This window comes from Myxine glutinosa, chromosome 7, assembly GCF_964187855.1.
Source record: "Myxine glutinosa chromosome 7, kmMyxGlut1.1, whole genome shotgun sequence".
Taxonomy (NCBI): domain Eukaryota; kingdom Metazoa; phylum Chordata; class Myxini; order Myxiniformes; family Myxinidae; genus Myxine; species Myxine glutinosa.
In genome coordinates, this window is record NC_136267.1 from 40,067,839 (window position 1) to 40,091,243 (window position 23,405).

Below are 23,405 nucleotides of genomic sequence, written 5' to 3' on the forward strand. Positions count from 1 at the left end.
GAGGGTCGTGGGGAGGGGTCTGACGTGGTGGTGGGTGGTCGAGCGGGGGGAACTGTGGACGGGGGGCGGCCTCGCCGCGGAGGAAGGGCCAACCGTGGTGGTCGGTCGACGTCCATGTGCGCCGGTTTGAGGCGGTCCACAGAAATCCGGTCCGGCCGGCCGCCGAAGTCGACGATGAAAGACTTGTCGCCCCGTCGCAGGACCCGGAAGGGCCCGTCGTACGGCGGCCGGAGTGGCCCCCGGTGCGCGTCATGACGCATAAAGACGTACTCCGCTGTGCGAAGCGCTGGGGGGACGTAGGACTGGGGGCCACCGTGGCGGGACGTCGGCACGGGGGCAAATCGTCGGGCGGCCTCCTGGAGGTCCGAGCGCTGGCGAGCGGCGGACCAGGGACTGGTAGCGTCAGGCACGAATTCGCCCGGGACGCGGAGTGGCTGGCCGTAGAAGAGCTCGGCGGCGGACGCCTGGAGGTCTTCCTTGGGGGCCGTGCGAAGGCCCAAAAGGACCCACGGCAGCCGGTCGGCCCAACCGTCGTCCTGAAGGCCGGCCATGAGTGCGGCCTTCATGGAGCGGTGAAACCGCTCGCACAACCCATTGGCTTGGGGGTGGTAGGCCATGGTGCGGTGCAGCGTGACCCCCAACGAACGGGCGACCGCGCCCCAAAGCTCAGACGTGAACTGTGGGCCGCGGTCGGACGAGATGTCCGCTGGTGCGCCGAAGCGCGCGACCCAGGTGGCGATGAACGCCTGCGCCACGTCGGCGGTGGTGGTGGAGGTGAGGGGCACGGCCTCCGGCCACCTGGTGGTCCTGTCCACCATGGTGAGCAGGTGGGTGAACCCCCGCGAGGGGGGCAGGGGACCCACCAGGTCCATGTGGACGTGGTCGAAACGCCGTTCAGGCACGGCGAAAGGTGCCAGCGGGGCCTGGGTGTGGCGGTGGACCTTGGCTCGCTGGCAGGCCGTGCAGGCGTTGGCCCAGTCGCGGATGTTTCGTCGAAGGCCGTGCCAGACGAAACGCGCCGACACCAGCTTCTGAGAAGCTTTCCGGCCCGGGTGAGAAAGGCCGTGGATGGAGGCGAAGATGCGGCGCTGCCAGGAAACGGGCACGATGGGGCGAGGCTGGCCCTGGGAGACGTCGCAGAGCAGGACGGTGCCCGCGAAGGGGATGTCGGCCAGGCGGAGGCCCGTGTCCGCCACGTGGAGTGCCTGCACCGGGGCGTCGGTGGTCTGGTCGGCCGCCATGAGCGTGAAGTCCACGCCGAGGTGGACCGCGTTCGCGCTGGCCCGCGAAAGGCAGTCGGCCACGGCGTTGTCTTTGCCGGCGACGTGCTGGATGTCCGTGGTGAACTCCGACACGGCGGAGAGGTGGCGCTGCTGGCGGGCCGACCACGGCTCCGTGACCTTAGCCATTGCGTAGACCAACGGCTTGTGGTCGACGAAAGCCGTGAACGGGCGGCCCTCCAGGAGGTGTCGGAAATGGCGAACGGCCAGGAATAGCCCGAGCAGCTCGCGGTCGAACGTGCTGTAGTTTAACTCGTTCGGCCGGAGTTGCCGGCTGAAAAAAGCGAGTGGCTGCCAAACCCCGTCCACCCATTGCTCATGGACGGCGCCCACCGCGTAGTTGGAGGCGTCCGTAGTGAGGGCGATGGGCGCGTTGAGCACCGGGTGAGCCAGCAGCATTGCGTCGGCGAGGGCCCGTTTGGCACTGGCGAAGGCCGCGTCCATGGCCGCGGACCAAACAATGTCATGCTTGGCCGGCTTGCCCCGGAGGGCCTCGTAAAGGGGCCGCATGAGCTGAGCAGCGCGGGGCACGAATCGGTGATAAAAATTCACCATGCCGAGGAACTCTTGGAGGGCCTTGATGGAACGGGGACGCGGGAACGTGGTGATGGCCTCGACCTAGGTCGGCAGCGGCACGGCCCCGGTCTTGGTGATGCGGTGGCCCAAAAAATCAACGGTCGTCGCGCCGAAGTGGCATTTGACCGGGTTGACAATTAAGCCGTGCTCGCTGAGGCGACCGAACAGTGTTCGGAGGTGGAGGAGGTGCTCGGCGCGGGACGTGCTGGCGACGAGGATGTCGTCCAGATAGACGAAAAGAAACGGCAGGTCGCGCAGCACGCCGTCCATCAAGCGCTGGAACGCCTGGGCCGCGTTCTTGAGGCCAAACAGCATCCGCAAAAATTCGAACAGGCCGAACGGCGTGATGACGGCCGTCTTCGGGACGTCGGCCGCCCGGACAGGTACCTGGTGGTAGCCCCGTATCAGGTCAATTTTCGAAAAGATGACCCGTCCCGCCAAACGGGCGGAAAAGTCCTGAATATGCGGGATCGGGTACCTGTCGGGGGTGGTAGCGTCATTGAGACGGCGGTAGTCGCCACACGGGCGCCATCCACCCCCCGGCTTTGGCACGATGTGCAGTGGCGAGGCCCACGCGCTATCGGAGCGCCGCACGATGCCGAGGTGCTCCAACGCGTCGAATTCGGCCTTTGCCACGGCGAGCTTGGCTGGGTCGAGGCGGCGGGCCCTGGTGTAGACTGGCGGGCCCGTAGTGGGTATGTGGTGCTCGATCCCATGCCGCACCGCGACGGCCGAAAACGTCGGCCGCGTGAGGGCCGGGAATTCCACGAGCAGGCGAGCGAACTCGTTCGTTGCCGGGAGGGCGCACGCCAGTTCGGTCGGCGCGGAGCTGCTCATTGTGCACGCCAGGGAGCTGAAGGTCTCGGCGTGGACAAGGCGACGTCGTTTGACGGCGACCAGCAGCCCGTGCGCGCAGAGGAAGTCGGCGCCCAGCAAAGCCACGGGGACGCTGGCGGTAACAAAAGTCCATTGAAAGCGCTGGCTGCCGAAGCAGAGGGTGACGACGCGTGGGCCGAAAGTGCGTATGGCCGAGCCATTAGCAGCGACCAAAGAGGGGCCGCAAACTGCGTCCAGCCTGTCCTGCTCGGAGGCAGGTATGACGCTCAGTTGGGCGCCGGTGTCGCACAGGAAACGCCGTCCAGACGCTTTGTCCCGAATAAACAGCAAGTTGCCCGAGTGGCCGGCGCTCATGGCTGGGAATGAACGCCGGCCCGGCCGTTTCCCGACCTGCCGAAAGTGCACGGGGGCCGGCACGTCCGAGCCTTGTGTCCGAACCTGGCGTGGTAATAACACCACGCCCGGTCAGGTGGAGGCCCCGGCCGTCGTGTCGGAAGCGGGCGGTGCGGCGTGGCGGCCGCCAGTTGCACCGGCAGTTCGGCCTCCAACTGCGCAGGGCGCTCGGGCGTCGTGGGCGTCGCCTCGGACGGCGGCGGGCTCCAGGTAACCGCGCCGATGTGCTGGCCCGCCGAGGAGATCTTATCGGCTTCCCTGGCGAGGGCGCGGGAATCCGTGATCAACGTGCCAGCCAGGGCGAGGCGTACCGGGTTAGGCAGCTGACGGAGGAACAGCTCCCGGAACAGGAATGCCGGAGAGTGCTCGCCGAGCAACGAGAGCATATAGTCCATGCGCTCGGACGGGCGCGTGTCGCCGAGCTCGGGCAGGTCAAGCAGGCGCCGTGCGCGTGCTGCCGGTGAGAGGGCGAAAGCGCCGAGGAGGAGCGTCTTCAGCGCGTCGTATTTGTCAGCAGCCGGCGGGTGCTGGAGGAGGCTCAAGGCGCGGGCCGCGGTGGCGGAACCGAGCGCCGCCACAACATGGTGGAAGCGGGTGTCGTCCGCGGTGATGCCTCGCAGGGCGAACTGGGAGTCCGCCTGGGCGAACCAAACAGCCGCGTGAGCCTCCCAGAAGGTAGGCAGTTTAAGCGTCACTGCCGTATCCATGTCGGTAGGTCACCAATGAAGGAGCAGCGCTCCAACGCGAGTCGAAAGAATTGACGCGACCAAAGACGGAATTCGTCCGAGTTGCTTTATTGAAACAAAACAGCTCAGGTATTCTGACAAGCCCGTTTTTCGGGCAACAATATATATACACATTTATGTCGGGAAGTTTGCCCGGCAAAAGCTATACCGGGCATGCCCGGGTATCAAGGGCGAGCCTTGGAAAGGCGAGTCTGGACCTGCCCGGGCGTGTTTGGCTGCGGCCTGGCAAGTCGAGGCTGGGCGTGCCCGGGCGCTCTGGGAGAGCACTGGAAAGGCGATAGCGGGCATGCCCGGACGCTCTGGGTGAGCCCTGGAAAGGCGATAGCGGGCATGCCCGGACGCTCTGGGCGAGCCCTGGAAAGGCGATAGCGGGCATGCCCGGACGCTCTGGGCGAGCCCTGGAAAGGCGATAGCGGGCATGCCCGGACGCTCTGGGCGAGCCCTGGAAAGGCGAGAGCGGGCATGCCCGGGAAAGACGAGACCGGGCGTGCCCGGGAGGTTCGGGCGTGCCCGGGAGGTTCGGGCGTGCCCGGGAACAGTGAGTCCGGGCATGCCCGGGAGAGGCGCGTCTGGCCGTGTTCTGGCCGGTGCAAGGCGATTATGTACATCCAGTGGTAACCGCTACAATCTCATGCTTTGTGGTTTCAATTATATAGTCTGTATCGTTGCTCACTTACGACAACTGAAGCCGATCCTGGAAGAAACAGAATTTCGTTAGATATTCCCTCGCTCTACTATGTGCGATGTGCCTCATGCTGGTGTACAGGTACCCTGGCAAAAACTTTCTTTGCTTCATCAAGAAGGATGATAGTTGGGAAATCCCCTAGAAAGCAATAGAGACTAGGAGGACATTTCTATAGGTCTCTTTTTTGTATATAAAGTCGAGCCTCGTAAAAGAGTAACACATAAAACACAAAGACATAAACAGAAAACACATAACACATATAATAAAGGGAGCGGGAGACAAGAGCGGGAGAGAGAGGGAAGCACAACAGTGGAGAACAGGGACATCAGGAGATCTGTGGAAGGGAGGGGACTTGGGGTGGGGAGGGGTACATGGCATAAAACAAATGCACACTTCTAGGACATTCAGGAAATAAAACGGAATTTGAAAAAGGTGTATGTGGGGGTGTATCAACGGGGATAGAAAAAAATCAAGGTCTTGGATGGGAGAAGATAAGAGATGGTGGTGAACAGCTGTTTTAATGACCTGGAGGGAGGAGTGGGATTGAAGAGAGTGAGGGAGTTTGTTCCAGAGGTGGGAGAAAAGAGGAATGAAGGAATGAAGGGGAGCAGAGAGTCTTGATTTTGGCAGTTTAACCATAAGAGGGTTGCTGGCAGATCTTGTGCGACCTGTAGAAATATTTGGGGGACACAGCACAGACAGAGCTGGGGAATCTAGGCCGGAGAGGAGTCGGTAGAAGACAGAAAGACCACCTACCTGCCCTGCGGTGAGAGAATGAAAGGCCCTCAGAATCAGCTTCATCGCAGGGGATACCAATGATTCTGAAAGCTTTGGTTTCTACGGTGTGAAGCAGAGCTTGGTGTGAAGCAGGAGCACCAGCCCAGAGGGGAGAACAGTACTCCATCAAGCTGCAGATGAAAGCTTTGAGAAGCTATGTGGTGAGAGCTAAGCTATGTGGTGAGAACCTCAGGTGTGCCAAGAAAGGACTTCAAACGACAAAGGATGCCAAGTTGGCGACTGGCTTTGGAGGCCAGCTGGGAAATGTGGTTTTCCCTGGAAAGATCATGGAAATCTCTATTGGAAATCATGATCTCTATTGGTTTCTATAGGAACCAGTAGAGTTTCCAGGAGAAACCGAATCAAATTCGGTTGAAACCAATAGAAACCATTAGATGTAGATGCAACCTGGTGTTGGCTTAGCTGTTAGGGTGCCGGCTTGGGATCCTAGGATCCTGGGTTCGAATCCCGGTCGATCGCTGAATTAACACCAGGGGGGTTGACTCAGCCTGTCATCCTTCCGAGGTCGGCAAATTGAGTACCAGCTTGCTGGGATGAATGATCACGGTATGTACTCGGATTCAGCATAGGTACACCGTATCCCTGCGCATCGTAAGAGCGTGACGAAGGGTTGGCGTCAGGAAGGGCATCCGGCCATAAAAACATTGCCTCAAACAGGGAACCATGATTGTCATGGGGCCTGCAATGCTAACCCCCGCTCTAGCAGGGAAAATGGCCTTAAAACGATCATTCATTGAGATGCAACTGGTGTGAAACTCATAGAAACCAATAGGAACCTTTAATTTCAACTGGTTCTGTAGAAACCATTAGAACAAGCGTTTCGCCTCGGTCCCCGGTCGGTGAAGTCATGTGAGTTGACAAAGTGGAAGACGCAAGGCGGCCATCTTGGATTTTGACGTGGCGACCCAATTTTCAATAGTGTTCTTCCTTGTGCCTAGATACACCCACACACCAGATTAGAAGTTGGTACTTCACTTATTTTTCAAGATATTCCGCTCACAAGGTTCAGACATACATGGCGGTGGCCATCTTGGATTTTGACGTGGCGACCCAATTTTCAATAGCGTTCTTCCTTGTGCCGAGATACACCCACACACCAGATTATAAGTTGGTACTTCGCTTATTTTTCAAGATATTTCGCTCACATGGTTCAGACATATACATGGCGGTGGCCATCTTGGATTTTGACGTGGCGACCCAATTTTCAATAGCGTTCTTCCTTATGCCGAGATACACTCACACACCAGATTATAAGTTGGTACTTCGCTTATTTTTCAAGATATTTCGCTCACATGGTTCAGACATATATATGGTGGCGGCCATCTTGGATTTTGACGTGGCGACCCAATTTTCAACAGCGTTCTTCCTTATGCCTAGATACACCCACACACCAAATTAGAAGTTGGTACTTCGCTTATTTTTCAAGATATTCAGCTCACAAGGTTCAGACATACATGGCATCAGACATACATGGCGGCGGCCATCTTGGATTTTGACGTGGGTTGCACCCACACACCAAATTCGAATGCGGTCCTTCGCTTACACATGCACGCACGCACGCATGGACGGATGGACGGACACACAGACGGAGGGGAAAACGATAGTCCCCCTTTCGCTCCGCGGTGCGACGGGGGACAATTAACTGGTCTGAAAACCTATAGACCAACCAAAATACTTCAATTATATTTTGTTATCAACAAATGCAAAACACACAGTTCCATATTGAATAGAGTTATAGCCATGTTCTTTATTACAGTGTTTTCCCTCTTTTTGACAGGCCATCCAAGAGTCAAATAGTTCAGATGGCAGAGCACATGTACATTTCACCAGAAGACCTGGGTTCAATTCCCAGACTGAGCATGTAATTTTCCCACATACTGTATGTCAATTGCTTATTTCAATCATATTCATTTTTATATTGGTATTCTATTGGTTTCCTACTGGTCCCATTGACCTACTGGTTAGCTCACCTGTAACGAAGTTTAGGGAAGCTTATGAGATGGCGCGTCGTCCATCTGTCTGTCTGTCCGTCCGTCCGTAAACACTTAAAACTTCTCTCCGAAACCGCTGATGGGATTGCGATAAAATTTGGCACAAATGATATTTCTTGTGTTGTGACTAAAGGTTGTTCACGGCATTAAAATAATCAGGGTCTAAGGGGGTTTACCGGGGGTCACAGTAGGTCCAGGTTTGACCCCCCAAAATAGGAATTTGTTATTACCTCTGAAACTACACACACTATTTCGATGAAACTTTATCACAACCTTCATCACCTGTGATGTACCGAAGACTGTTCACAGCACTAAGAAAATCGAAGTCTGAGGGGGTCTCTGGGGGGTCAAATTGGATGCAGGTTTGACCCCCCAAAATGGATATTTGCTTTCTTTGATGAAACTACACACACGATTTCGATGAAACTTGACCACAACCTTCACCACCTGTGATGTACCAAAGTTTGTTCATGGCATAAAAACAAATGCCCCTTTGAGGGTGTACTAGGGGTTTTCCCCCCAAAATAGGTGTTTACTTTCTTCTCAGAAACTACACAGGTAATTCCGATGAAACTTAACCACAACCTTAATCACCCATGATGTACCAAAGTTTGTTCCTGGCATTTAAAAAATGGGGGTCGAAGGTGGCCTATGTGGGGTGGGGATAAGACGATTACCACCAATGCTTTCCCCCCAAAAGAGTTTTTTTTTTGTTTGTTTGAAGTCTTATGATTATGTTAATATGATTCTACATGTTGTCCTGTCTTCTAGCAAGCATTGAAATTGGTTTAAAATACCTTTAGTCGGTGCAGTGTAATGCTTATTCTACCAAGTGAGCGCTGGGGTTGTTGCCCCTGTTTTTTAAAATTGATTTTTTTCTACTGATCCAGTATTTGATCTGATCTACTGATCCAGAATTTGTTATTACCTGGATCAGTAGTAGTAGTAGATCAGTAGATCAGATCAAATACTGGATCAGTAGAAAAAAATCAATTTCTGGATCTGGACACTGGCTCCCCATCCCCCAGAGAATCCAGTACAAAATCCTCCTCTTGACATACAAAGCCCTCCATAACCTGGCCCCATCCTACCTGGCTGACCTCCTCTCCAGACACACTCCCACCCGCAACCTCCGCTCTGCTGGTACCAAGCTCCTGACCCCCTCCATCCGGACCAAATTCAGATCCTGGGGGGACAGGGCCTTCTCCATCGCTGCTCCCACCCTCTGGAACTCACTACCTCACACCATCAGAGACTCCTCCTCACTCACCACATTCAAAACATCACTAAAGACCCACCTGTTCAACACTGCATTCAACATTCAACCCACAGCATTTAACCCCTGACTATCTCTTCTCCTTCTCCCTCCTTTTGCTTTAAATATTTCCCTATTGATTCTTGTCTTTTTGCAATTGTTGTTTTCATGTATTGTTATGCATTATGTTTGCATTATGCATCATGCATGCATTATGTTTTCATGTATTGTTATGCATTATGTTTGCCACTCTGTCAAAGCGCCTTTGGGCTTCTGGAAAAGCGCTATACAAAATAAATGAATTATTATTATTATTATTATTTCACTTTCCTTATTGAAACCAGTAGATCCTACTGGTCCATTTTCCTATGGGATTGTCCGATTGGTTTTCTATGGGACTTTAGACCTGTGTATATATGTGGGCATCGTCCGGGATCGTCTGGTTTTGTCCGGTTTCAATCCACGTTATGGAAAAATGCCGCCCACCTGTTGTGACCTGTAGAGCGTGAGTCTTTCAGGCAGCCCCTTGGCTGGTAACTGGTATGGTATTTCAGAGGCATGCACACTCACCTTTCAGCTATCAATATTGGGTTTCAATTCTGACCCAGCTATAAGCTGTCATCCCGGTGTTTCGCAAGCAGTGTGCGTGCCGTGCTTCGGATGGACGTTAAGCTGGGCGTTCCATCTGTCAGCATTAGTTCGTAGGCGTTAAAGATCTGATGGATCTGTGTCTACGAAGAGTAGACAAGTTATCGCCAGAACCGTGGAACAAATTACAAACTCTTGCCTTAACCTACAAAGGGGCATTGCGTCAGCGGCACTGTCACGGCCCCAGCAAATGCTACTACCTGCAGTCATGTGTTGCATTTGAAATTAGAGGAAGAATGCAATACCGTCACCTATCATTTCACGTTAACCTCAAGAGAGTACTCAGTACAGGCACATCAACAAGAACAATCTTTTTGAGAAATGCAAACCTCATGTACAGCGAGTGTATGGGCCTTCCATACATTCATTGCACATGAGAATCCTTCATCAAATTCCCATCTTTAAATGCCTTTCGACACTACATCCATTGGAAATCAATACTTTGAGATAACGTGGCATTTTGCTTCTTACAAAAAAAATGTTCTCATTCTACCTGAGATTTATCCATCGGATGTCGATGAGATCTTCTGAAGAACCAGAATGGCACTCGGTAGAGCGCGTACCTCCGCCAGAATGAACAGTTTACGTTTTGTATGCACTGATGGGTCGGATGTGGATCCAGACCTGAACCAAAATCGAATCGGCTTGTTCTTGTCACCCACCCAACTCATTCACCTAGTTTCGTCCGAATCTGTCCACAACTTTTGAAATATCCAGCTTACATAAAAACAAAACAAACAGGGTTGAAAACGGTGGAGGTAATCATGGGACATGTTTGTGTGGGTCCTTCACATGTGTGGAAGGGTTCAAATTTTGCTAACCTGTACTCTTGAAAAAAATAATACACAAACTGCTGTGTCGTTACTAGAGGGCTTATCTACAGCCAACAGCTCAGCCAAGGCATTGACTAAGAGGAAATGGTCACTGGGGAGGGAAAGGAGAAACATAGACGTCCGAATCACACGCCCTGCTTGGCATTTTGCCTCATTCATCTGTGGCATGCCAGTCCTCGTGCCTCGTCCTTGGAGCACAGGTTTAAGTATTTACCTCGTCCAACAGTTATCTCTTTCAAATTTCTGGAGAAACTGTGTGCGAAAGCTGGTGAGAGGCTTGTGCAGATGAGAGATCTGGATTCGGAGGAACTCTATGCAGCTGCTGCTGGTTTGGAGAAACGAAACTTCTTAATAGGAGTGCCCAATGCTTCACAGTGCTGCCAGAAACAAACAGGAAGCCTTGAATTGAGAAATAAATGTCCCTCGAGATCTGCCACTTTGGCTCTACCTAGCCTTGAAATAGATGGAAATAAGCAATCTTGAGAAAAACATCCTGGACAATGAACCTGACCCTGCTACAGTTTCCAGAAACAGCAATGGCGAGGGAAAAGAGCTCACAGATTCAGTGGGAAACGAAGTGACCGTTTCTGAAGACGCAAGTTTCTCATTGAAATCTGCAAGTGAAATGCAGACAAACGGAATCTTACGGTATCTTCATCTCACGTGTGACCTTTCAGATCCAGACAATGATTCCGAAGAAGATGAAGCAACTTTCTCACCTGGGAAAACACCGCTTCCATCCAACAGCCCAACCGTGAGGAATAGCAGCAGATGGTGGAACACGGATCGGTGGGCCTTTGAGGATGTAGCAGGGGAAGACCATCAAAGCCTGGAGAAGCAGTTTGGAACTGATGACGAACAGTGTGGGGATGCGGAAAAAACGGGTGAAATGGTTGAAAAGGAGATCTTGTCACGACGTAAAGAGGTCATGGAGGACCGACAAAATGAATCGGGTGACATCGTCTTGGGAACTTCGGAGTCCCAACGAGCCACAAGACCATTGCTTCTGTTCGAACAACAGAAAACAGCGGGAGATGAATACGAGAATGGAAGGTTGGTCCATCATCACAATCAAGTATTAACTGTACCCATTGCTTTTCTATAAAAGTGACATTGTTTTAATCAGTTATTTAAAGTGTTAACAACCCTTCCCTCACCTCCTCTCCCACAAATAAACTCGAAGCTTAGACTGCATTGGAGTATACACAAGTTACATGTTCTTAACATACTCTCCATCAAGGATGAATGTGTGTGTGTGTGTGTGTGTGTGTGTGTGTGTGTGTGTGTGTGTGTGTGTGTGTGTGTGTGTGTGTGTGTGTGTGTGTGTGTGTGTGTGTGTGTGTATATCGTATATATCATATATATATATGAATGAATGAATGAATGATCGTTTTAAGGCCATTTTCCCCGCTAGAGTGGGGGTTAGACTGTTTTAGCAATGTAGTGTAACTTAAGAAGTAAAGGACAGCATACACTGTAGGTGTCACGTTTTTTTATTCTCACCTGGAACGATGTTTAGGTGAGCTTATGCGATGTCGCGTCGTCCGTCAGTCCATCCGTCCGTAAACACTTGAAACTTCTTCTCCGAAACCGCTGATGTGATTCCCACCAAATTTGGCACAAATGATATTTGTTGTGTTGTGAATAAAGTTTGTTCACGGAATTTAAAAAATCGGGGTCTGAGGGGGTCTACCGGGGGTCAAAGTGGATGCAGGCTTGACCCCTTAAAATAGGAATTTGCTTTCTTCTCTGAAACTACACACACGATTTCGATGAAACTTCACCACAACCTTCACCACCCACTACGTACCAAAATTTGTTCACGGCATTAAAAAAAATCTGCCCCTTTGGGGGTATATGGAGGGTTGCCCCCCAAAATCGGTATTTGCTTTCTTCTCAGAAACTACACATGCAATTCTGATAACTTCACCACAACCTTAATCACCCATGTTGTACCAAAGTTTGCTCCTGGCATTTAAAAATATTGGGGTCTAAGCTGGTCTATGGGGGGTGGGGGAGGGGGCTTTCCCCCCAAAATAGGTATTTGCTTTTTTCTCAGAACCTACACACACAATTTTGATGAAACTTCACCACAACCTTCATCATCCATGATGTACTAATGTTTGCTCAAAGCATTGGAAACATTGGGGTCTGAGGAGGTACATGGGGTGGGAAGGGGGGGGGGGGGGGGGGTTGTCCCCCAAAATAGGTATTTTTTGTTTGTTTGTCTACATGCTGCCCTGTCTTCTAGCAAGCATTGAAATTGGTTTAAAATACCTTTAGTCATGCAGTATACTGTTTATTCTGCCAGGTTAGCGCCAGGGGTATTGCCCCTATGTTTTGTACACAAAGTCAAGGCTTGTGGAGGAGCAAGAACGTGGAATGGATCAGGACATTACGGAACAAAAGTAACAGCAGAGAGAGAGTGGGGGGGGGGGGGGATAGGGGAGAAACAAACACAGCAAAAGCAGGGATGAATGACAAAATAGGGAGAGACTTGGAGAAATAGAAATGTGTGGAGGAACGGGGGCTAGTGGAGGGACAGTAAGCACATTGATGAATCACCCTGACTGTGAAACACCAGGATGATGGTTTATAACTGGGTTGAGATTCAGAACCCAGGCTAGACGGCTTAGAGTCGAGTGTGTGCACCTCCGTGCCATCTGAATACAGGCTGCTGGACAGCTCAGAGGTGAGTGTGTGTACCTCCAGCTCATCCAATCCCAGACGATACAGCTCAGAGGCGAGTGTGCGTACCTGCAAGCCATCCAAACCCAGGCGAGACCGCTCAGAGACGAGTGTGCTTCCCTCCAGCCCATCCAAACCCAGGCTAGACCACTCAGAGGCGAGTGTGCGTACCTCCAAGCCATCCAAACCCAGGCTAGACCGCTCAGAGGCGAGTGTGCGTACGTCCAGGCCATCCAATCCCAGTCTAGACAGCTCGGAGACGAGTGTGCGTACATCCAGGCCATCCAATCCCAGTCTAGACAGCTCAGAGACGAGTGTGCATACCTCCAGACCAAACAAACCCAGGCGAGACAGCTCAGAGGCGAGTGTGCGTACGTCCAGACCATACACACCTTGGCTAGACCACTCAGAGACGAGTGTGCGTACATCCCGGCCATCCAAACACAGGGTAGACAGCTCAGAGACGAGTGTGCGTACCTCCAAGCCATCCAAACACAGGGTAGACAGCTCGGAGACGAGTGTGCATACCTCCAAGCCATCCAAACACAGGGTATACAGCCCAGAGACGAGTGTGCGTACCTCCAAGCCATCCAAACCCAGGGTAGACAGCTCAGGGACGAGTGTGCATACGTCCAAGCCATCCAAACACAGGGAAGACAGGGTAGACTGCTCAGAGATGAGTGTGCATACCTCCAAGCCATCCAAACACAGGGTAGACAGCTCAGAGACGAGTGTGCATACCTCCAAGCCATCCAAACACAGGGTAGCCTGCTCAGGGACGAGTGTGCATACCTCCAAGCCATCCAAACACAGGGTAGACAGGGTAGACTGCTCAGAGATGAGTGTGCATACCTCCAAGCCATCCAAACACAGGGTAGACAGCTCAGAGACGAGTGTGCATACCTCCAAGCCATCCAAACACAGGGTAGACAGCTCAGAGATGAGTGTGAATCCCTCCAAGCCATCCAAACACAGGGTAGACAGCTCAGGGACGATTGTGCATACCTCCAAGCCATCCAAACACAGGGTAGACAGCTCAGAGATGAGTGTGCATACCTCCAGATCATCCAAACCCAGGCTGGACAGCTCAGAGACGAGTGTGCGTACGTCCAAGCCATCCAAACCCAGGCTAGACAGCTCAGAGACGAGTGTGCATACCTCCGAGCCATCCAAACACAGGGTAGACAGCTCAGGCAAGTGTGCATACCGCCAGATCATCCAAACCCATTGTAGACTGCTCAGAGGCGAGTGTGCATACCTCCAGATCATCCAAAGCCAGGCTGGACAGCTCAGAGGCGAGTGTGAGTACCTCCTGGCCATCCAAACCCAGGGTAGACTGCTCATACGCGAGTGTGCATACCTCCAGATCATACAAAGCCAGGCTGGACAGCTCATAGGCGAGTGTGAGTACCTCCGAGCCATCCAAACACAGCGTAGACAGCTCAGGCAAGTGTGCATACCGCCAGATCATCCAAAGCCAGGCTGGACAGCTCAGAGGCGAGTGTGAGTACCTCCGAGCCATCCAAACACAGGGTAGACAGCTCAGGCAAGTGTGCATACCGCCAGATCATCCAAAGCCAGGCTGGACAGCTCAGAGGCGAGTGTGAGTACCTCCGAGCCATCCAAACACAGCGTAGACAGCTCAGGCAAGTGTGCATACCGCCAGATCATCCAAAGCCAGGCTGGACAGCTCAGAGGCGAGTGTGAGTACCTCCGAGCCATCCAAACACAGGGTAGACAGCTCAGGCAAGTGTGCATACCTCCAGATCATCCAAACCCAGGCTGGACAGCTCAGAGACGAGTGTGCGTACGTCCAAGCCATCCAAACACAGGGTAGACAGCTCAGAGACGAGTGTGCATACCTCCAAGCCATCCAAACACAGGGTAGACAGCTCAGAGACGAGTGTGCGTACGTCCAAGCCATCCAAACACAGGGTAGACAGCTCAGAGACGAGTGTGCATACCTCCAGATCATCCAAAGCCAGGCTGGACAGCTCAGAGGCGAGTGTGAGTACATCCAGGCCATCCTACCCAACCCTCCATTATTATTTATTACATCGACATTATTTGTAAACTCTTGTTAATCACATGTATCTTTCTGTGGACAAGGTGATGTTTGCATTCATATCAGAAAAAGCCAAAGAACCGTATGCAAAGATCACTTTTATCATCACTTATTTCCTCCGCTGTCCTTTGGTGTACGTAGGTTATATTTTCACTCGTTTGTTTGTCTCTCTCAAAAAGCTGTGTAACGGATTAGGATGAAACTTGGTGGATGAGTTGGGTGTGTGCCAAGAAAGACTTCATTCGATTTTTCGTGAAAATCCGGATCTGAATACGAACATTTTTTTTTTTTTTTTTACTCTAAGTGATTCTTTACCATCATGAGAGATGAGTCCAAAAACGATATAGAGCATGATATTTCAAAAAGTTATGGACGACTTATGACGAAACGTGGTGAATGAGTTGGGTATGTGACAGGAACAAGCCGATTCGATTTTGCTTCAGGTCGGGATGCAGATCTGACCTGTCAGTGGATACAAAACGTAAACTGTACAGGTTCCACTGAGTGCTGTTCTAGTTTCTCTTGTGGCTATATTTACTGTTTATAACTTTTCATTCCCTGGCTACCTGGTTGGTGTTCCCATTTAGGACCTTTTCAAATCCTATATGCTGTATTCATGTGCGTGATTTTAGATATTGTACGAAACGAACAAAACGTCTTCCTGGCTATATGGCACTGGCCAAGAGGCTTTACGTAATTCTTTACACGTATATGGTTGCAGATGCATTCTCTAAATCCCACCATCTGTTTAACAAGGCAACACGAAGGAAGCATTTAGGAATTGAGAAAAGCAAGCTTCCGCCCACACTCCCCCCAAAAAACCACAAGATTATGATTATAGTATGTCATGTGTGTGTTTATTTCTGCAGACACTAAGCCCTTGTTCATGCTGACTATGTACTGCAGACATGGCATCCATTGTTATTGGAGGTATTAATGGCAGTGTTGCCTGCCGTTCGTTATTCAAACAGATCTGGCACCAGTCAGTAAATCCAATTTATTTTTTGTATACAGTGTCGAGGCTCGTGAAAAAGCGAGAACCCAGAATGGACCAGGAGGAAACAGAACAGACAAGAAAAAGAGCAATGTGTCCATATGTTTTATACCTCTCCCTCCTCCCCCCCCCCCCCCCAAGCCCTCTCCCTCCCACAGTTCTCTCGATGTCCCTGCTCTCAAATGTTGTGTTTGTGTCCTTCCCACTCTCTCCCCATCTTGTCTACCGCTCCCCTTATTTTGTGTTTTATGTGTCGGTTTGACTTTTGCTGTGATTAATGTTAGCTCTTTCAGGAGCCTCGATCTTGTATACAAATTTATTTTTTTTAATCCAAAAAAAATCAGATTGCAAACCCTCACCAGGATGTATTTTCAGTGGTTTTTAAGGTTTTTGTGTTAAAACAAATATGGCGGCCGAACCACATGACCAATGACGTCATCATTATTTTTTTTCTGAACTAATTTATTCCTCGATTATGCTCAAAAATTTCATCTTGATCGGACGACGTTTTGTACTTGTCAAATTCTGACGTCATAATGGAGGCAGCGATGACATCATCATTAACATATTTTATTCCCCATGGAGAGTTCTTTACAATGAGCCATGTCTCAATTTTTTCTATTGAGTGCTTTCCGAGATATAGAGGTGCAAACATTTTAGATTTTTCCAAGATGGCGGCCGAACTACGTGACCTATGACGTCATAATTATCATTAAAAAATTCTACAGGTGGAGTTGCACCTATGGTGAAAATTTCTTGTCAATCGGACCAACAGTTGCAGAGGAAATCATATTTATTCTGTGTGGACAAACAAACAGACAAACACACAGACAGACAGACAAACAATCGGACTCAAATGCAATACCCTCTCCTCTGGCAAGGGTAATAAAGAATGGTACAAAAAGAGGGGGGAGGGGTGGCACACCAACGACAGGGTTAAAGGACAAACTGGAGTGACATTTGGAGGAACAAGGGACTTGCGGAAGAATAAGTGCTAGGGGAGGACACATGGGGTGAATAAGGTGAATACAGCCACAGATATAAATCATATAAGTGGAGGGAAAATCTGGAAACCTGGAAAGAGTTTGGTTTGGGGGGTGGGGGCGGTGGGCTAATGGGGGTAGAAAACATGGTTTTGAATCGGAGATTATCTGACATGGTGGTGAACAGCTGTCCTGAAGACCGGGAGGGAAGAATGAAATTGAAGAGATGTGGAAGTTGGTTCCAAGGATTGGAAAAAAGAGGAGCAAAAGAGTGGAGCTGAGCAGTGTTTCTGGATTTTGGGAGTTTCACCAGAAGGGGGTTGCTGCTTGCTGGTAAGCAGTGTTTGCCCTGCAGAAACCTGGGGGAGAGTGTGGCCGAGCATGGGAAGGTCAGAGGGTGCAAGACCAGAAAGGAGGCGGTAGATAACAGTGAGAACACTGACCTGTCGGCGATTGGAAAGTGATATAGGCCCATAGACTCAGCTTCATCGCAGGAAATTCCAAAGATTTTTATGGACCAGGTTTTCATGACATCAAGCTGCTGTCCTTAAGGTGTGATTACTGGTGATCTGCTATCCTTGAGGTGTGACGCCAGCCCAGAGGAGAGAGAGCTGTATTCCATGAAGCTACTGATGAAGTCCTTGTATATGGATAACAGTTCAGGTGTGGAAGGACCTTGCATGCCGGAGGATGCCTGGCTTTGGAAGACAACTTTGATATATGGTTTGCCCAAGAAAAATCATAGCTAATCTTGATATACCATCGTCTTTGCAGAGCATTGGTGTTACCGAAACAGTTTTTTGACGAGGGTTATACTGGGTGGTTTCACGGCCGATAATGATGCCCAAAAGGTTTGAGTGACTGACCTTTTTCCAGAGGGTTCATTGTTAAGAAAGTAGATGGGAAGGTTCGCCAGATGGTCTTTTCAGAGAGAAAGTGAGAAAGTGAGAGTGTGAGATTTGTTAAGATTGAAAGACATATTCCAAGTGCTGGACCAGTTCGGGATTCTATCAAGATCTGCAGTGAGGGAAGAGGCTGGGTGTTACGGATCCTGTCTATCTGCAGTGAGACCTGTCTGTCTGAAGGACGATGGATGTTACGGCAGTGTGGAGTCTTTAGCAAATAGATAAAGAGGATTTTTCAGAGAGACAGAGAGACCATTTATGAAGATCAGGAATAGGACTAGGCCGAGAACACTGCCTTGGGGCATTCCAGCCTTGACAGGGATAGAAGATGAAAGGATTCTGTTCCGTTGATGCCACAGGCAGGGAGTGTGGACAGCAAGGCAGGGTGACAAACTGTACTATCAAATGCTCAAGATATGACCAGAGAGATGACCCCGATCTAATGTCTGACAATGAAGGCTTCCATCCATTGTTGGGAGAGCAAAAGCAGCATGTCCAGTGTAGTGTGACCTGAATTGATGGCTTGAGATCAGACTGTTGGAGAATAGGAAGGATTTGATGTCAACTACGATGATGGATTCCCTGACCTTGCTGATGATTATAAGTAAGATGATAGATCTGTCGTTAAGGGCATTGGGTTTTGCACCTTGTTTATGTGGTGATGCGGTGATGTTGGCACATTTCCAATCTTCCAAGATGGAAGATGACAGTGCAAATAACAGGGTTAAAAGGGCAGAGAGAGGATGTGAAAGAGCATCAGAGCACGTTTTTAGGACACGTGAACTGATGCCGTCCGGTCCAGTAGCCGAGTCAGAGTCGAGGGTTGAAAGAACTTTCTCCACCTTCTTAAATATAACCCGAGATCCACAGGGCATTATGGGATGAGAAATAAAACATTTCTTTTCAAACTTTGGAGGGGGTGAATACTTTTGCAGGCCAATGTGTACTGTATATCACTTAAGAAATTCTCGTATCTGGATCTTCACGAAAATCGAATCAATTTGAATTATTGGGATGGATTTCGTTCATTTCTTGCTGGTGTGCCATGGACCTCAGCTTTTAGTCTTGGTCCTGATATGGCTGCTGAGGAAATATCCAAATGGATTCGTATTGGTATGGACATTTATATTCCCTCATGTATCTATCAAGTGAAGGTTCATTCCTGTCCATGGTTCACTCCGGCTTGCGCATCTTCAATTGCTCATCGCAACCACTTTTTCAAGTAGTAAGTACCATGTGCAAGGGTCTCTGGAGTCCAAATGTCCGTTCTGCAAAGCAAGTAACCACTGTAAAAGAGTTATTGAGGATGCCAAGCAACGATATGCTGCTTCGGTAGCCGATTCCATTGCGACTCAGCGGCTTGGCTCTCGGGACTTGGTAGATTGCCAACAGTGTACTCAATCACAATAAATCTTCTATATCTCCTCTCTTTCATCGACCTGAGGTTGTTACTTCACCTCTGGATAAGGCCAACCTCTTTTCAAATTGCTTTGTTTCTAATTCTACCCTCAATGAGCAGAGACACCCTCTTCCTGATTTTCCATCTCGTACAAGCTCTGATATTGCCGTTTTATTTATCACTCCTAAGAAGGTTGCCAGAATTATTTGTACCCTAGATGCCTCAAAAGCGACTGCTCCTAATGGAATCCCTGTGATTGTAGTGAAGGTGTCATCTTCCTGAACTGTCATCGATTCTTGCCAAGCTATACAACCTGTGCTTGTCTGCATCGGGGTGTCCTTCATCCTGGAAAGTGGCTAGTGTTGTCCCTGTTTTCAAGGGTGCCGGTGAGCATTCTGAGCCAAGTAACTATCACCCCATCAGCATGTTTCCTGTAATAAGTAAGGTATTTGAATGCTTCATCAATGAAGAACTTCTCAGCCATCTGGAGGACAAGGAACTTCTCACCGACTGCCAGTATGATTTTCGCTATTCTCGCTCTACTGGTGATCTGCTCTCCTTAATTATGGATCATTTCAACAGGGCATTGGAGCTCAAGGGTGAAGCTCGATTCGTTGCTTTGGATATCTCAAAAGCCTTGGATAAAGTGTGGCACAAGGATCTGCTCCACAAGCTTCAGTTGTATGGTGTATCTGGAGTGATGCATTCAATCATCTCAGCTTTCTTTACAAATCGCAAGATGAAGGTGGTACTTGAGGGTCAATCCTCTCCTACTTGCTCCATCAATTCTGGTGTTCCAAAGGGCTGTATTCTTGGTCCGACTCTGTTCCTTGTTTAAATATCAATGATCTTCCTGGTAATGTTCTGTATCAGCTCGCCATGTATGCTGATGACTCCTCACTTTACTGTACATCTGCTGGTTCACTCAATGCCACTCGTAATGAGGTTGGAGTTTCTCTGGACAATGATTTAGAGAATGTGTTGAAGTGGGGGCATGACTGGCTGGTAATCTTCAATGCAAAGAAAACGAAATTGTTGTTCATATCTCACTCTAGAAACATGTCTTTCTTTTCTTTGCTGATGGGGTCTTCAACCTTAATGGAATCATCTGAGCTTCGGCTTTTTGGTTTGGAAATCTCCTCTAACCTCGGTTGGGATAAGTACATTTCTGGTATTGCGAAGAGCGCCTCCAGAGAGTTGGTTGTCTTTATTGAGTGCTGAGATATTTACTTCCTGATGCTGTTTTGTACCTGTATATGACAACTATACCTCCACTTATGGAGTACTGTTGCAACATTTGGGCTGGAGCAGCAGTCTGCCACTTATCTTTACTTGATATGCTTCAGGAGCACATAGTCAACCTGGTTGATGAAGAGATGGGTTCAACTCTTCAACCGCTCTCTCACTGTAGGTAAGTTGTTGTTGTATAGCCCCGGACGGTTCTCTCGAACAAGCCTGAGGCACGGAGACAGCTGATCGATCTCACAAGAGCGACCCAGATCCCCCACATCCAGGAAAGTGTGCCATCACCTTCAAGAGGTCAGGGCCACGACAGGGTTAAAGAGAGAGAGAGGGAGAGAAAAGAGACAGAGACAAGAGGGAAATGGCCAGTCCATGGGGACCATTCGACACTGACCGTGACCGCACTGCCCTGACGAATCCGGGCAGCAGGGAAGAATGGGGAAGATTTGGACCTCGACTTGCGTTGTGGGGTACAACCACCACGAAGAGGCATCCCCGATAGTGGTCTGTAGGTCAGTTTCCACTCTTGGTTTGTTCTACGGATATTTTCATGGCAAATATTATGTTGGACTTTCTAACTTGGTTCGTCCCGTACGAGTGTTTGGACGCAAGACTCTGTTTGCCATCTCTGCACATCCATGCACTATAAGCTGATCCAAAGTGCAGAACGAAAGGCTATGCATATAGTTTTATCCCTAGTGCTGTCTCGCTCTGGAAATCACTACCGGTAACGTGGTTTCATCCTACATTTTTGAGGTGTTATCGCATTTTACCTGACTTCTCCTACTTCCTGTGTATTGGATATTTTATTGTTGTTATTTTTCCCCATCTTTTATTTTGTTTTGCTTTATCCTTATCTTTATCTAACCTTCCCTTAGCCCCTTACCTAGAGTGGTTTTATGCCTTGTTTGGGGCGATTTCCATTGAAAAAAAAGTCCCTGTCATACACCCAACCTGTCCGCCAAGTTTCGTCTGAATCCGTCCTTAACTTTTTAAAGATATCTTTCTCACAGACAAACAGAGAGACAAACATGGGTGAAAACATAACCTCCATTTTCCCTTCCGTGCTGGTGGTAATCACACTTTTCTTTGATCCTTTGAGTTTGAGACAACTTCCAATGGAGGTAATCACACCTTTCTTTGATCTTGCTCTTCCTTACCCCCACACCTCCCCCAGCAGGTTTCCTGCAGACCCCACACGAGATACCTATATACTAGGAGCAGCGACGACTTCCAATTAGAAGCCATTTTGTTTCCATCAGGCACGACACACCATACCTGTTCCCATTGTGTGTGAAGTGTAAGGTGTCGGTTTTCTAATGAAATTGTCTTTCTCTGCACCTAAAATGAAGATTGTATTACGCAATGATAGGTTCACACTGATGAGCATTGAGTGTGTGAGTAGAAGAAACACACAGGTATAGTGACAGAATGTAGAAATTTGAAAGGAGTTTGAGACGGAAAAAAACCACCTTTAGAGGCCATTTTTCCCCGCAAGCGGGGGTTGGCCTTTTTCGGGAACCGTGGTTGTTGTTGTTTTTCGGTCCCCTTTTTGAAGCAATGTTTTACGGCCGGATGCCCTTCCTGACGCCAACCCTTTTTGCCGCCTTTAACGACAAGCAGGGAATTACCAGTGAACTGGTACTCAATTTGCCGACCTCGGAAGGATGACAGGCTGAGTCAACCCCCCTGGCGTTAAAAAGTTTGAGACGGAAAGTCGAAGAGAAATGGAGGGAGAGTAGAGAATTAGAAAAAGATAACAATTGTGAGTGAAAAAGAGAAAAAGAGCCTGAGAAGATTGATTGCGTGCTTTGTCTGAAGGCAATTCCTGGCAGCTAAAGTAGTTTTTTGCCAAGGGTGATACCAGGTGGTTTGCCATTGCCTTTCCACCCGTTAGTCAGGGCAGGAATTTGTCGTTTACTCAGGTTTTTTTTATTTTTTTGTATACAACATCGAGGCTCGTGTAAGAGGCAACATCAATCACAAAAAAGGACAAACGGATACACAAAACATACAATAAAGGGAGCGGCAGACAAATGGGGAGAGAGAGGGAAGCACACAAGTAGAACAGCAGAGAACAGGGACACTGGGAGATCCGTGGGAGGGAAAGGGCTTGGGGGGAGGAGGCACGGGAAGGGGGGGGGGGGGTTGGGAGAGGTATAAAAGACATGGACACTGCTAGAACTTCCAGGAAAGAAAGAAGTCGGGATTTCCAAAAAAATAAGTGTATCTGGGGTGAATTAACGGGGGTAGAAAAGATCAAGGCTTTGGATGGAGGAAGACAAGAGATGGTGGTGAACAGCTGTTTCAAAGACCTGGAGGGAGGAGTGGGATTGAAGAGAGTGAGGGAGTTTGTTCCAGAGGCGGGAGTGATGAGTAAAGAGGAATGAAGGAGTGAAGGTGAGCAGAGAGTGTTGATTTTGGCAATTTCATCAGAAGAAGGTTTCCGGCAGATCTTGTGTCGGTGATAGCTCGTGAACTCTTTGCGAAAGACGCTGTGGGATCTTTAACGTCCACCAACTAATGCTGGCAGTTGGGACACCCGGCTTAACGTACATCTCAGGGACGGCACACACATTGATGAATCACCCTTCCTGTGGAATGACAGTTTGTAGTTGGGTCCAGTATTCAGATTTAAACAAAAGCACCAAAAAACAGTCCAATTTGCAAACCTTTACTCCAATTCCTCCTTTAGAACCTATTTAGTATATATGTGTTTGTACTGTCATGCGAAGGACACAAGCATATAGAATACAAGTAAACAAAAATAAATAAATAAGAAAATATGACAAAATGTGTGAAAGTTAAACTCATAACCTACAGGCATCATCTGTTATGTTTGGCAGAAGACACCGAATGGTGGTAACCATGGCAGGGATGGACACCAGTGAAGAATGGCAAGATGAAGATTTCCCGAGGTTTGTCTCGACACAGCAATCATTAGCAGCATTTTCACATTTGAAAGCTTTCCCGGAAAAATGAAAACGACGTTTGTTCCTGGGATGACGTCATTTATCTTAAGGACAAGTCTTTGTTCCTCATCCTAAGTCCTTGGCTCATAAGAAATAATGTGTTGATGTTGTGTTT

The 23,405-nt window shown here is 49.5% G+C and overlaps 1 protein-coding gene across 15 annotated transcripts in view; it reads left to right on the forward strand.

The window, feature by feature from the left end:
• Positions 1-23,405, forward strand: part of LOC137431152 (protein prune homolog 2) — a 112,867-nt gene that overhangs the window by 29,736 nt on the left and 59,726 nt on the right. For 5 of the 15 annotated variants that reach the window (XM_078781557.1, XM_078781555.1, XM_078781554.1 and 2 more), the window contains 2 exons: positions 21,496-21,580; positions 23,165-23,236. In XM_078781557.1, coding sequence (XP_078637683.1) covers positions 23,175-23,236 — 62 coding nt within the window. In that variant the 5' untranslated portion in view covers positions 21,496-21,580; positions 23,165-23,174. Of the gene's footprint in view, positions 1-8,893; positions 11,096-21,495; positions 21,619-23,164; positions 23,237-23,405 lie in introns of those variants that run through there. The other 10 variants (XM_078781556.1, XM_078781547.1, XM_078781546.1 and 7 more) reach the window with 5 other exon arrangements.